Source organism: Bufo bufo, chromosome 6 (assembly GCF_905171765.1).
Source record: "Bufo bufo chromosome 6, aBufBuf1.1, whole genome shotgun sequence".
NCBI classification, from domain to species: domain Eukaryota; kingdom Metazoa; phylum Chordata; class Amphibia; order Anura; family Bufonidae; genus Bufo; species Bufo bufo.
Window position 1 is genome coordinate 248837989 of NC_053394.1, and position 14897 is coordinate 248852885.

General features: G+C 43.1%; 1 protein-coding gene across 2 annotated transcripts in view; it reads left to right on the forward strand.

The window, feature by feature from the left end:
* The window catches only part of LOC121004076 (sphingosine-1-phosphate lyase 1-like), a 247803-nt gene that overhangs the window by 71467 nt on the left and 161439 nt on the right, over window positions 1–14897 (forward strand). For both annotated transcript variants that reach the window (XM_040436155.1, XM_040436156.1), the window contains exon 2: window positions 13613–13778. In XM_040436155.1, coding sequence (XP_040292089.1) covers window positions 13613–13778 — 166 coding nt within the window. The remainder of the gene's footprint in view (window positions 1–13612; window positions 13779–14897) is intronic.

Consider the following 14897-nt stretch of genomic DNA (forward strand, 5'->3'; position numbering starts at 1 on the left):
TGGAAAGACCCAGAGAAGAGACCGGTTTTTTCAAGAGCCTTCAAACGAAAATATCCGTTTGCAGATTCCGATTGTGAAACATGGGAAAGAACCCCCAGGATTGATGCCCCGATAGCTAAAATTTCCAAAAAATCCTCCCTCCCCTTTGAAGACATGGGGTTACTGACAAAAAATGTCTTCTTAAACTTTATTGGGAAATAAATCGGCTATGTTCAGACCGGCTATCGCAGCCACCTGCGCTGCTAGGTCTCTTTCTGTCTGGATTAATCAAATAGAAAATCACTTAGCAGCTGGTACTCCCCGGGAGGAAATTATATCCTCTCACGTTTTTGAAGCAGGCCTCAAACTTTTTGGCGAATGCTTCTGCTGATCTGGTGAGACTCTCGGCCAGGTCTACAGCTCTATCGAACGCTACCCGTAGAGCCATATGGTTGAGATCCTGGGATCGGGGGATGCGGGCTCAAAGAGTCGCCTTTGTGCTATTCTTTTTGAGGGGGATAGACTTTTTGGATCCGCATTAAGTGATGGCCTTGCGGTTCGCCCGGCGGTCGTTTCACAGCGAAATTGGCGCGTTCGCGATTCACCGAACATGCGAACATATGGTGATGTCCACCGGCGCCATATTATTTTGCATTGCGCCAAACTTTGACACTGCCCAAACCCCTGAAGACGCCAGGTATCTGGCGAAACATGTCGGGGGGCAGACTGTGATCTTAGCGTTTTAGCCAGTTAGCGTCCTTCCCAGCTACGGCCCAGCAATGAGTATGAGCAAGTAGCGAGAGCTAGGAACTGCACACACTGATCCCAGGGTAGCAGACTGTGAATTAACAGCAGGCACCACACCATACACGGCTGGAGCCGTGTGGAAACAGAGTATTTAATCAGGCAGAGTTCAGTGTAGAGCAGTGATCCAGCCAGCCACATTGCTATAATAGGCCATTTAAAGCGGCAGTGCAGACACAGCGGAAAATTTTAACAAAATTAGTTCTAGGTAGGAATAATTTTAGGGATGTGAAATAAACGTTATATATTAAATACAAAATTACAACATGTGTCAACCTAGAGACAATCACTGGTCCTGGTGACCAACTGTAAATAAATAAACTTTGACCCATGACACTTCCATCAGGTGGGACAGGACAGCCAATTGAGACGTTTCAGCACATGGACACACCCCCACTCTATCAAAGAACTTGATCTGGTAGACATTTTACATTCTGTGTTTTGCCAGTGTAGGGAGAGGTTGCTTTGTGGAGCAGGGACAGGCTGTTAGGGACACCAAACGCTAGCTAATAGGGCCACAAAAGTCCTTTTAAGGACTGGTATAGGTGTGCTATCGATGGGTGTGATATACTTATAATATACTTTCTAACATACAAAGTATATAGTGCATTTGTATTGGCCAGCAGTTGTGTGTGGTTCTGCTGTGATACTGCAGCTATATAGAGGGACAAGCGCTATTGGAACAACTAATTGCAACGGGTGTGATATACCTGTTGCCCCAAATAAACAGGGTGGTGTGATATAACTGTTGTGGCAAAAATAATAATTGAGGGGTGTGATTAAGGGGTTCGATATACCTGCTTCCACCAAATATTAATTGAGGCCTGCAATATACCTGCTTCCACAAAATACTGATTAGGGGTTTGATATAGCTGTTTCCACCAAATATTGATTGAGGCCTGAGATATACAGTACAGACCAAAAGTTTGGACACACCTTCTCATTCAAAGTTTTCTTTATTTTCATGACTATGAAGGCATCAAAACTATGATCCAACACATGTGGAATTATATACATAACAAACAAGTGTGAAACAACTGAAAATATGTCATATTCTAGGTTCTTCAAAGTAGCCACCTTTTGCTTTGATTACTGCTTTGCACACTCTTGGCATTCTCTTGATGAGCTTCAAGAGGTAGTCAACTGAAATGGTCTTCCAACACTCTTGAAGGAGTTCCCAGAGATGCTTAGCACTTGTTGGCCCTTTTGCCTTCACTCTGCGGTCCAGCTCACCCCAAACCATCTTGATTGGGTTCAGGTCTGGTGACTGTGGAGGCCAGGTCATCTGGCGCAGCACCCCATCACTCTCCTTCATGGTCAAATAGCCCTTACTTTCAACGTTTTCCCAATTTTTCGGCTGACTGGCTGACCTTCATTTCTTAAAGTAATGATGGCCACTCGTTTTTCTTTACTTTTTTTCTCTGCTTTTTTCTTGCCATAATACAAATTCTAACAGTCTATTCAGTAGGACTATCAGCTGTGTATCCACCTGACTTCTCCTCAACGCAACTGATGGTCCCAACCCCATTTATAAGGCAAGAAATCCCACTTATTAAACCTGACAGGGCACACCTGTGAAGTGAAAACCATTTCAGGGGACTACCTCTTGAAGCACATCAAGAGAATGCCAAGAGTGTGCAAAGCAGTAATCAAAGCAAAAGGTGGCTACTTTGAAGAACCTAGAATATGACATATTTTCAGTTGTTTCACACTTGTTTGTTATGTATATAATTCCACATGTGTTAATTTATAGTTTTGATGCCTTCAGTGTGAATCTACAATTTTCATAGTCATGAAAATAAAGAAAACTCTTTGAATGAGAAGGTGTGTCCAAACTTTTGGTCTGTACTGTACTTGCTTCCACAAAATACCGATTAAGGGGTTCGAAATACCTGTTTCCACCAAATATTTCCACCTGCGATATGCCTGCTTCCACAAATACTGCTCTTCTCTAGGGACTTAGGCACAGGGTCATTTTGAAAATGGCAGGCAGAGGAAGAGGCAGGCAGGGGTGGTTGGGGTTAGGTAGGTGCACCAGGCCAGAGCCTAAGTGGGAAGTTGGAGAAGGCGTGTGCGATTACTTCAAAGGGCGCACCAGAGTTGGTTCAGTGGCTCACTCAGCCTTCCGCTTCTGCACCCTCCTCATCCTCTGTATGTGCACCCTCCTCACTCTCTGCTGTGTGCACCCCCAAATACACCACCACCAAAGCCCCTCCACTCGAGTCAGAGGAATTATTTTCCCATCCATTCCCAGACCTTACCGATGCGCAGCCATTCTTGACATCAGATGAGGAAGCAATGCACACCTATAGCAACCAGCTCAAAGATAAGTATGAGTGCTACGCCTACATACCAAATAGCAACACTAAAGAGAAAAAAGCATAGTGCGGTATGCCAGACCTTGCAGGGGAATTATGTGTGAGGTCACGGTGTGAGCAATAGGTGGGCCGAGGTAAATACAGTTCTGGTTACTCACGGTTATGTCGTCCCTGGGCAGGCTCGCATAAGTGAAAAGGATAATGGCATAAGGATTCTCTGGGGCACACTCTGGTGTAAGGGACACTCACCAGATGTGGGTTTGAGGTGCCCTTGGTGGTCTGTATTAATGTGCCAGTTGCAATGTCCCTTGTAATCGTGACGCCAGTACCTTTTTATATGGAGGTACAACCATTTACTATAGTGTTAATAGAGGAACTGAGTCTGAGGCAAGCAGGATAAAACTCCAAATGGCACTTTACTGATGATGACTCTTGATTACAATACATCCATAGGCAATAAACAGTCTCTTGATACAATCCGGCATTAAGCACAATCTGCCATACATATGGGGAAAGGGAAATGCAAGTCCTCAATGAAGTACAGGCTCTTGTAATACATAAGAAATCTACTGCTCAGTCTAGGCTGGTAATAATATGAAAGTCTTACACTGGTAACAACTCCGACCTGATTCTAATCCTTGATTAAAAAGGAGCTTTTCTGAATCCTGAAACTTCTATTCCAATGCTGTTCTGACAGTTGGCCTGACTGTCCTCAGGATTTAAACTAGAGATGTAGATGCTTCATGCTATCTCCTATACCAAATACAAAGGTGCCTAATAAGTCCTCAGGTAATGACTATCTTGCTAATCCTTTGTCTTGCATAAAAACGTGATAATTCCTTATATACTCAGCTGCATGCAGTTTAGACATTGGTCACCCTGGAAGAGCGATATATAGGAGTGGATTGCTCACCTCTAGGAAGAATACTTGCAGGCTTTAACCCTGGACTGTGAAGCCGACAGGGACAGAGTAGAGAGGCTAGGAAGATGCCTCCCTCCAGATATTCAGCTACATGGCTGTTGCTTTCTTGAAGGCTCATGAGAGAACTGTATTCAACTGAACTCTCACTTGTATTTACCTGAGCTCATCTGCACTGGTTTGGATTTACCTCAACCAGGTACTGAACTACTCTGCACAGCACACAACTGCACAGGACACATGACTGCACTGCACAGCCTAACTTACGTCTGAGCTAAGCTATATATACACACTGACACTGCTCCATCCGGTGGAGAAACAAGTGTAGTGCACCCTGACTAGGCCTGTATAAAGGATATTTGCATGTAAAATCACATTGTGACATGGAGAATATGACAGGAGCTAAAATACAAAATACAGGCATATCACATGACATTAATACATGATAAAAACACGTTTGCGGGGCCCACGGTTACTTGAGTGGGACGCTGCAATAGCACAACCAATGATAAATATACTTTATTATTATACCAAAAAATAGGATAAAAATACAATTACAAAGAGTACAATGGTGGATAAGAGACACACAGGATGGATGGAAGATCACAATCTGGATAATATAATGACACAGGTAGTAAATAGATATACACAGAGGTTTTGGCAGCACTACTGATCCCATAATGGGGAAAAAAACATTAAAGGTACCTTTTAAAGGTGGTGGTGCACGCAGATGGGGATCCTGGCTAATAGTCCCAACATCTAGGAAAATGCAAAAAATCTGCAGCACTTGCCAGTGTGGAAAATCAGGTGGTGATTTATTCACAAATCAGCATGGTAAAAGCGACGTTTCGACCTTCATCGGTCTTTCTCAAGCAAGGTAGTAAATATTCATCGGTCTTTCTCAAGCAAGGTAGTAAATAGGTCATGGAAGGTACAAAGTGAATAGGTGATAAATACCCAAACAGGTGTAAAATACAAAATACTGACCTAAGACCCATAAAACGTTACACTAAGCCAGATACAAATACATGTATAAAGTGCATTGTGCAGAGTACAAAGAAATAGCAGTGTAAATTAACAAAATAATAAATAAATAATTACATAAGTACCAGAGTGATGATCCGCAGCCCCTATGCGCGTTTCACGTAAGCTTCCTCAAGGGGTGTTACGGCCGAAACCCAGCGGTCTGATGACAGTACCCAGATCAGCCCAAGGAGGGAGGTCCATGCTGTTGCTGCCTACTCCGAGATCTAAAATGTCAGTGGTGGTGAAGGTGACGATGATGACGTGTCGATGGATGTCACGTGGGTGCCCACAAGAGAGGAAGAGGAGGGGAGTTCAGAGGGAGAGACAGAGCAGCAGAGAGGGAGGAGAAGCAGGCAGAGCTCGCAGGGCTCAGGAGGCAAATAGCAGGCTGCAAATGTATCTGGAGCGAGCCATCCACCATGCACGGTCACTTTTGGCGCTCCCAGGACGCCGGCACATGGCTCCACAGTGTGGGCTTTTTTTAACGTCTCAGCTGCTGACAATAGTGTTGCCATCTGCAGCCTGTGCTGTCAACGCATAAGTCGCGGTAAGCCCAACACTCACCTAAGAATGACCGCCTTAAGAAGGTACCTGGCCTTCCTTCACCGAGCCCAGTGGGAGCAACGCTGTCAGAACCCTCAAAGCCACACTCCCAGCGCTCCATGTCCCGCCTCTTCTCCTTCTCCTCTCTTCTCCATTTATCTTCCACTCCACCGTGCCGTTGTCGCATTCATCTGGCAGAAGGCTTCCGTGGCCCAAATGTTCGAGCGTAAAAAGGTGACGACGGGTTTTACGTGCACAGAAAAAAATAACTATGACACACACACTGGGGTCAAAGCAAATTCTCATTTATTACAGGAAGTACAGCAGTACTTATAAAAAGCATAAAGGGCAAGGACCAGTACTGGGTGGCAATGTACTTAGACCCCCGGTACAAGCACAAAATAGCATTACAGAGGGCTGTCAGAATGCAGTATTTCCAGGTCTTGCTGTGAGAGATGCTGCATTCTGCTGTTGCAGGCGCTGGCAGAGGAATTTCCACCCACACCAAAACAGGTGCGGGTACCAATCCTACCGCGCCTGCAAAAATAGGGCGGTTTGAAGATGTGTTTGTCACTTCGGATATAAGATCATTCTTGCAGCCAACCCATCGACAGTCACCCTCCGGATCTATCCTCAGGGAATGCCTAGCCTGACAGGTGTCCGACTGCATCGTGTTAACGGCTGATGTGGATGCTCTGAGAAGCGATGAACCCCTGGACTACTGGGTGTGCAGGCTTGACCTGTGGCCAGAGCTGGCACAATTTGCCATGGAACTCTCGGCTTGCCCCTTGTCCAGTGTCCTGTCCGAAAGGATGTTCAGCGCAGCAGGGAGGATCGTGACCGATAAGCGCACTCACCTAGCTCACGACAGTGTGGACTACCTCACATTGAATGAGGCATGGATATCGGAGGAATTCAACACCTGTGATGACCACGTGTCACCACCCAGAACAAAGAATGGTCCTTTTCTGTCAGGTAAATGCCCAATATTTGGGGCCTGTACTGGCCTACAGTAAAAATTTTATCCAGTGACCACCTATTGTTCCTCCAGCCACATAATCACAAGTTCTTTTCTGTCAGGTGAATGCCTAATTTTTGGGGCCTGTACTCCCGTGGCCTAAAATAAAAAATTTCTAGGCTCCAGCAGGGCACATTTTTGAGAGCATAAAAATGGCCCCTGATTAAAATACATATTTTTTGTGGGAATTTTTGCCAATGATCCCCCTCTGGTATGTCACTGTCCAAGTTGTGGGACTATTTGTGCACTTCTAGTAAGCATTTGGTGGCTCCAAATATGACCTGTAGGTTTTTAAGGTTTGCCTGCCTTTAAAGTCAATGGGGCCCACCGCGAACGCGAGGTTCACGAACATTTGATTGCGAACACCTGTTCGCGAACCGTCCCGGCCAATGTTTGTCCATCACTATCCGCATTAGACAATATCTTGGATAAGGCCTTAGACAGAAAAAAGTGTTTCCTTCTGAATCCTGTTTTTTCCATCAAAGAAAAATTTTTCGTTCCCAAAACAGGTTTAAGCAGACTCAAAACAAAAAGGAGTCTTCAGGTAAATGGTAATCTTCTAGAGGCCGGGGTAGGGGTTTCTTATTCAATCCCGACTCCTCTTCCAAGAAATCCCAATGACGCCAGAAGTCCAGTAGGGAGCAGGCTTTCAGTGTTCAGCCAGGCTTGGGATTGTATAGGAGCCTCCCTCTGGGTCCTAAAACAAATAAGATCAGGTCACAAATTAGAGTTCCGTTCCCTGCCACCCTCAAGATTCCTTGCCAACAAGGTTTTTTCAGATCCCCTCAAACAGGAGGCCCTAGAGTCAGAGGTTTCTTCCCTATTAGAAAAACGGGTCATTTCAGAAGTTCTGATAACCCAGCGGGGTCAGGGGGTCTACTCTCCCCTATTTCTTATAAAAAAAAAACAAGTGGGAAGTTCAGAACAATATTCAATCTGAAGAACCTAAATCACCTGGTCATTTACAAAAAATTTCAAAATGGAATCGATAAAATCGGCATTAAATCTCCTCTTTCAGGATTATTACATGGTAACAGTCGATCTGGTGGATGCCTATTATCTTGTTCCAATTCACAGCGAGAGTCAAAAATATCTCAGGTTCGCTGTCTAGATAAAGGGAAAGCTCTGTCATTTCCAATATCGGGCTTTACCTTTCCGCCTCTTTAGTGCACCACGTCTGTTTACAAAGATTATGGCAGATGTAGTGGGCTACTTTTATCTAAAAGTAATAATGGTGGTCCCCTATCTGGACGACCTTCTAATCACTGCAGATTCCTATTCTCGTCTTCTGGACCATCTCAGAATTGTCAAAGAAACCCTGGCTTCCTTAGAGTTGGTTATCAACCAGGAGAAGTCAAGACTAATTCCAAGTCAATAGAGATTATTTCTAGGTGTACTCCTGAACACCCACCATCTACCTTCCTTTGTACCACAAGAAAAGAAGAACAACCTGGTAGCTCGGGTAAGAATCTTCTGTTCCAGAAAGACATCATTGATAAGAGACATCATGCGCTTGCTGGGACTCTTAACATCGACAATATCCTCTGTCAATTGGGCTCAGGCTTACACCAGGATACTGCAGTCTTTCCTCCTGTCACCTTGGGACAAGACACAGAGTTCCCTAAAAAAGAAAATAAAGATTCCATACCAAGTAAAAAAAATCCCTAAGTTGGTGGACAGTGGAGAAACATCTACAAACAGGGGTGCAGTGGCGGCTGAAGAATCAGATTACAGTAACCACCAATGCAAGCAGCAAAGGTTGGGGAGCACATGCTCTGCAGGAAATGGTACAAGGAACATGGAGTCCTCAGATGTCTTTAGCGTCTTCAAACCTAAGAGAATTGACAGCTGTCTTCCAAGCCTTCCTAAGTTTGAGACCAACTATCCAACACCACCATGTCAAGGTATTCTCGGACAATGCAACGAAGGTGGCATATCTAAACCGTCAAGGAGGGACAAGAAGCAAATCCTTGACTGCTGTCTCAAGAAGAATATTCAGGTGGGGAGAGGAGAACCTAAAGTCCATTTCAGCGGTTCACTTAAAATTTTCTCAGCAGACAGTCTCTCAGAGAAGGAGAATGAATGGTCATTAAATCAGAAGGTCAGATCACAGACAGGTGGGGGCTTCCGGCATTGGATCTGTTCGCTAAACAAGACAGAACAGGAAGGTAGAAAATTTTTATTCCATCAGCCCCAAGGAAAATGTAAATCAGATAGACGCTCTTTCCCTGCCATAACCCAGAGGTTTTCTCTACGCATTTCCACCATTCTCTCTGATTGCAAGAACTTTGAGGAAGGTACGAGAAGAAGAGGCACAGGTTATAATGATTGCCCCCTATTGGCCAAAAAGGTCTTGGTTCCTCCTGATTCAAAACCTCGCGACAAGGGAACCCTGGTTTCTGCCTTAGATTCCTGACCTCCTTCATCACGGTCTGGACCTTTATCCCAACATACAACATCTACACTTAGCGGCTTGGAGACTGAAAGGATCTTGTTAAAAGAAAAGGGTTTTTCTGAAGCTGTCATATTGACCTTGCTACATAGTAGAAAGCAGATCACTTCCAAAATTTATCTGCAAACTTGGAAGGCCTTTCTGTTAATTGCGGGTGACCGTTGGGATCCTCAGAGTAGTTTGAACGTGAGCCTGATTTTAGAGTTCTTGCAAGGAGTATTTGATAAGGGGCTCAGAACCAGTACCCTAAAAGTTCAAGTGTTGGCCCTTAGTGCCTTTTTGGACATCAGGGTTGCAGAAATCCCCCTAGTTGGGAGATTCCTTAAAGGTGCAAGCAGGCAGCGTCCTTCCTTTTTTGTTAAAGTTCCCCCCTGGGATCTAAATCTGGTTTTCTCTGCCCTAATGTCCAGGCCCTTTGAGTCCTTCAGAGAGATCCCTAAGATTATTAACACTAAAAACCTCTCATTCTCATCGCTATAACCACGGCTAGGAGGGTGGAGGAGATCCAGGCCCTTTCCTGCAGGCAGCCTTACCTCACTGTTTTGGATGATAGGGTAATTCTTAGACTCTCCCCTGCTTTCCTACCAAAGGTCTTCTCGAGGTTTCATTGCCAGCAGGAAATAGTTTTACCATCCTTTTGCGCTTCTCTTGCTTCAGATCAGGAAATAATTCCTAATTCCTAATTCCTAATAATTTCTAAAGGAATCTCTTTAGAAAGTCTGATCATCTTCTTGTCCAGTTTTAAGGAAAAAATAGGGGTCTTGGCCAGATGGATAAAAAAAACATAGTCCTGTGTTATAAAGAAAAAAAGGTTTCTCCCCCCTTATGGTTGAAAGCTCATTCCACTAGGGCCCTGTCCGCCTCTTGAGCGGAAAGGGGATCTGCCAGATATGTAGGGCTACCACATGGTCCAACCCCATGACCTTCTTCAGGCATTATAAACTTGATGTTATGGCTAACCAGGATTTGGCTTTTGAACGTAAAGTCCTTTCAGCTGTAACCTTTCCCTAAAAATCTCTTCCTTGAAAATCTCCTATCAGTGCGGGTGTTGGGAAATATAACAATTACTCTTACCGGTAATTTGATTTCACGTAGCCTCCACAACGGCACTGGGGTTCTTCCCCCCCAAAAAAAAGTGTTCTTTTGTATATATAGACGTTTCACATATATAGTTGTGGTCCTATTCACAGTTTATTTATGCAATTTTCTTTGTTATAAATTATCTTCGGTTCTCTTTTATTAACTGGAGTAGGTTTGAGGAGGTGTCTTTTTATTTGGGCTCCCGCTGTTGTTTCTTGTTCCTGGGGGGTGGGATCAAGCTTCTATCAGTGCCGTTGTGGAGGCTACGGGAAATCAAATTACCGGTAAGAGTAATTGTCATCTTTCTCTGCAGCTGTTTATCATACAGACAAAAGAAGGGTACAGTTTTAATCAGCATGATGAGCCCTACCAGCCAGTATGTCTAGTTTATTAGGGTTGATCCTAGTGACAGAGCCTCTTTAACCCATTAGCTACCAGCGCCGTACATGTACGGTGCTGGAGCGATCTGTATATATGGCGCCCGCTCACACGTGCAGTGGGCGCCTTGACCGGCAGGTCTCTGCTGTTTCATACAGCGAGACCTGCGGCTAATTACCGTGACCGGCAATAATTCCGATCACGGTAATTAAAGGCTTTAGATGCCGTGATCAAGCAAGATCACGGCATCTAAATGCGCAAAAACCCAGAAGCTTGCTCTTCCAGGCTTTCTACCGATGCCCTGTGCGGCCAATATGGGCACCGATTGTTGTGCTGAACACTGTAAGCCTCGCTGACGAGGATGAAAGTGTTCATGCTGCAGTTATTATTTTGGCCACCAGATGGCAGGATAAGAAATGAGCAACTTCTAGTTTAAATGTCATTTTAAAAATTCCTGATAGAACAAAATCAAAAATTAAAAACATTATTTATAGGCTTTTATATGAGCTTCAAAATCATCACAAAAAATAAAAAAAGTAAAAAATATATAAAAAATAAACAAATATAAAAGTTTAAATCACCCCCCTTTCCATATAATTAAAAAAAAATACCTAAATAACAATAAATATAAACATCATGGGTATCATTGTGACCAAAAACACCCCTACTATTAAAATATGAAAAAAATGGCTTCTCTTACACAATTTATTTTTATAAAATGTGATCAAAAAGTCACGCACACTCCAAAATGGTATCAATAAAAACTACAGATTGTTCTGCAAAAAATAAGCCCCTGAACAGCTCAGAAGATGTACAGTAAGTATAAAAAAGTTATGGTGGTCAGAATATGATGATGTAAATAATTTTAGACATAAAAAACCTACACATATGGGGTATCGTTGGAATCATACTGACCCAGATAATGAAGGACATGGGTCAGTTTTGCCGTAAACCAAACACCGTGGGAACAAAAGGAATTGCGTTTTTTTCCAATTCCACCCCATTTGGAATATTTTTACCGCTTCCCAGTACATTTTATGCCATAATTAATGGTGGCATTAGAAAGTAAAACCTTTCCCGCTAAAAATAAGCCCTCAAACAGCTATGTGACCGGAAATATAAAAAAGGTTTGGCTCAAGGAAAATAGGGAAGAAAAATTAAAACGCGAAAACGAAAAAACCTCCGGTAGCCTAAGCGTTAATATGATCATTTTACCGATGAACGAGAGTTTGTCTCATTAATCGGGGGATTGCTGGCACATTTACATGGTCCTTGCTACAAAGCTCATTCCTGATAATTGGCTCGACAATCGAGCCATGTAAATCCAGCATTAGACTGCTTAAGAGTAGACTAGGCTGGTAGAAGGTGTGCCAAATTTATGACAATGGCTCTTGCTGTATGATAGATTTGGTGCCTCTTGCAAGACATATTAGACACTTTTCCTTATGTCACTTCTTTGTTTGCTCACTTTAAGCCACTATTTTGGCATAGTTTTGGTGCATGCTGAATTTTGGCGCGTTCGGCTTAGTAAATCTCCCCTGCTGTATAGCTGAGAGGAGTGCTTCTCACCCCCTCCTTCCAGCCCTCTCACCAGTGACTGACTGCTCTGTATTGGCACAATCCTTAGAGTTTATGCTAAGCTGAAAGGCTATGGGCATTTTTTATTATTATTGCATTGTACGCATTTTGAGTTAAAGGGTTTCTGTCACCAGAAATACCTAAATTAAACTGGCTAACATTAGCGATGTGCTAATGTCAGCTGAACCTATCTAGCCTATTCCTAGTTTTATCCATGCCCCGTTACTCCATAAATGTAACTTTTGTAATATGCAAATTAGCCTCTAGGAGCAGAGGGGCATTGCTCCTGCTCCTAGAGGCTCCGTTCTCCCATCTCTGTCACTGACCTCCAAGTCTTCATTGACAGGGCCAGGCAGCATTCGCATCCTCCTGCTGTGCAGTTCAGTATTCAGCGCAGGCGCAGTAAGGAAGTTGGCAGCCAGTAAGGAAGTTGGCAGCCAGTGAGCGTCATTCCTTCACTATGCCTGCACCGAATACTGAACAGCACGGCGCAGACGCAAGATTTATCATGCACTCAGAGTTGGCAGGAGGATGCAAATGCTGCCTGGCCCTGTCAATCAAGACTTGGAGGGAGGTGCCAGAGGTTGAAGAACGGAGCCTTTAGGAGCAGGAGCAACACCCTCCCCTGCTCCTAGAGGCTAATTTGAATATTATAAAAGTTACATTTATGGAGTAACGGGGGCATAGATAAAACTAGGAATAGACTAGTTAGGTTCAGCTGACAGCACATCGCTAATGTCAGCCAGTTTAATTTAGGTATTTCTGGTGACAGAAACCCTTTAAAAATAATTTTTTTAATTGGTCTTAATTAAAAAATTTGGAGCCCTTTTCTCTGCATAGCCTTGAGATTCTCTAGTAGCATGCTGTCTTTTTTTCTGATAAGAATGTGGCTTAGATAAGTGTTTATGACCTTTTAGTAATTTAGAGATTAGGGCTATTAGATGACTGTGAAAGTACGATTCACACAGCTAGACAAACAGTTAATCCTTGATGACATAATGGCTGAATATATTTAATAAAGACCAATTGAAAAAAAATATTTTTAGCCCAAAATGAGTAAAATACAATCATTAAAAAATGCCCTCAATGATGTACAGTACATACCCTTTAAGCTAGGACCCTTTTACACAAGTTGCAGATACGGCTCTTTATTAGGAATGAATGTTCATATAAATACTCGTTCCTGAATTGGCTCATGTAGAGCTGCCACTAATCATCTCTCAAGGGATCGCATTTTTCAAACTGCGCCAAAAATAAATCTTTATTGGTGGCAGCATGTTGCCCCTTGGTAAACAGGATTTTGCTACTGAAAAACAAGGAAAATGCATGTGGGCGAACCATCGTAGTAATGTTACTGATCATTGCTGCACGTGTGAAAAAAGGCCCTTAGTTGACTAGGTGACCAAAGACAAAGGTGCTCTGCATAAGACTGTGCATTACTGTGCAGACTTAGGAAAAGAGCAAAAGTGTTTGATTTTTAATCAAGGTTTCATATAAATGTTTTTTCTTTCTTATAGAAAACCTTAATGGATTATAAAGAAATTGTTGTACAACATGTGTTCGACATTCAAAGATTTATCAATGATTCCTTCAAGGAACTTGAACCATCTCATCTTATAACACTAACGGTTGCCTCCACACTGCTGACCGTATGGACGTACAACTTCATATTTCATCGGGAAAGTAAGAATTTATTTCCAATGTCGTTTTTTTTTTAAGAAAATCGTAGCAAAAATTTGAAAAAGAGAAAACATAACTTCTGTAGGTCTCTTGCTTAGGCTTATCCTAAATCATTATCTCTGCTGCACTAGTTCAAATGTATTTTAATTATCTTGTTTTTCACTTTATAAGATTACAAGGTTTTAGAAGAGGAAAATTAGACAAAATAATTTTTCATCAGCCCTCAGATCAAGGGAAATCAATTTCAACAGCTCACATCCTTGTTCACGCTGCACGGGAAGGGGCGATCCCGAAACACATCATGTAATTTTGTATTTTTGATGAAATAAAGAATATAACGAATTGAAAAATAAGAACATCTGCTGGGATTATCTACCAGCCCTCAGATGAGACATTATTCCCACCTGTCCCCCCAATCTTCATCAGACCCCCAATCTGTATCAGACCACCAATCTACATCAGACCTCAGTTGAGACCCCCCCAGTCTGTATCAGTACTCAGATTCAACCCTCAAACTTTATCAGACCTCAGATCAGACTCCCAATCTTCATTAGACCTCAGTTCAGGAACCAATCTGTATCAGACCTCAGATCAGACTCCCAAATCAGACCCCCAATCTTTATTAAACCTCAGATCAGGCCCCAATCTGTATCGGACCTCAGATCAGATCCCCATTCCTCATCACACCTCAAATCAAACATAAGATAAATAAAGGAATTTGCCTCCCCTCCTCCGGACCGCCCACTCTTCCTGCACTCACTGTTCTTTAGTCTTCTTCCGGTCATGCGCTGCACTGTGACCTGATGACACACAGTGTCATGTTACAGTGCATGCCTATGTGCATTATGTCTTGATGCTCTATGCAATTAGAAAGCAATGCAGCGCGGGCCTCGGAAGAAGACCAGGGAATGGTGAGTAGTACCAGCGCTAGCAGAGCTACACTCGCTGCTCTATGGATCTCCTGCACACTAACGAGTGCTTCCATAATGGAAGTGCTCATTAGTATTTGCTTCAAAAGACACACTTTTGTAGGGAAAAAAAATGTTGTCTTCTAAAACGAAAAATACAGTACTATAGTAAATACAGTCTCATTATATGATATAAGTAATAAAGTCACAATAC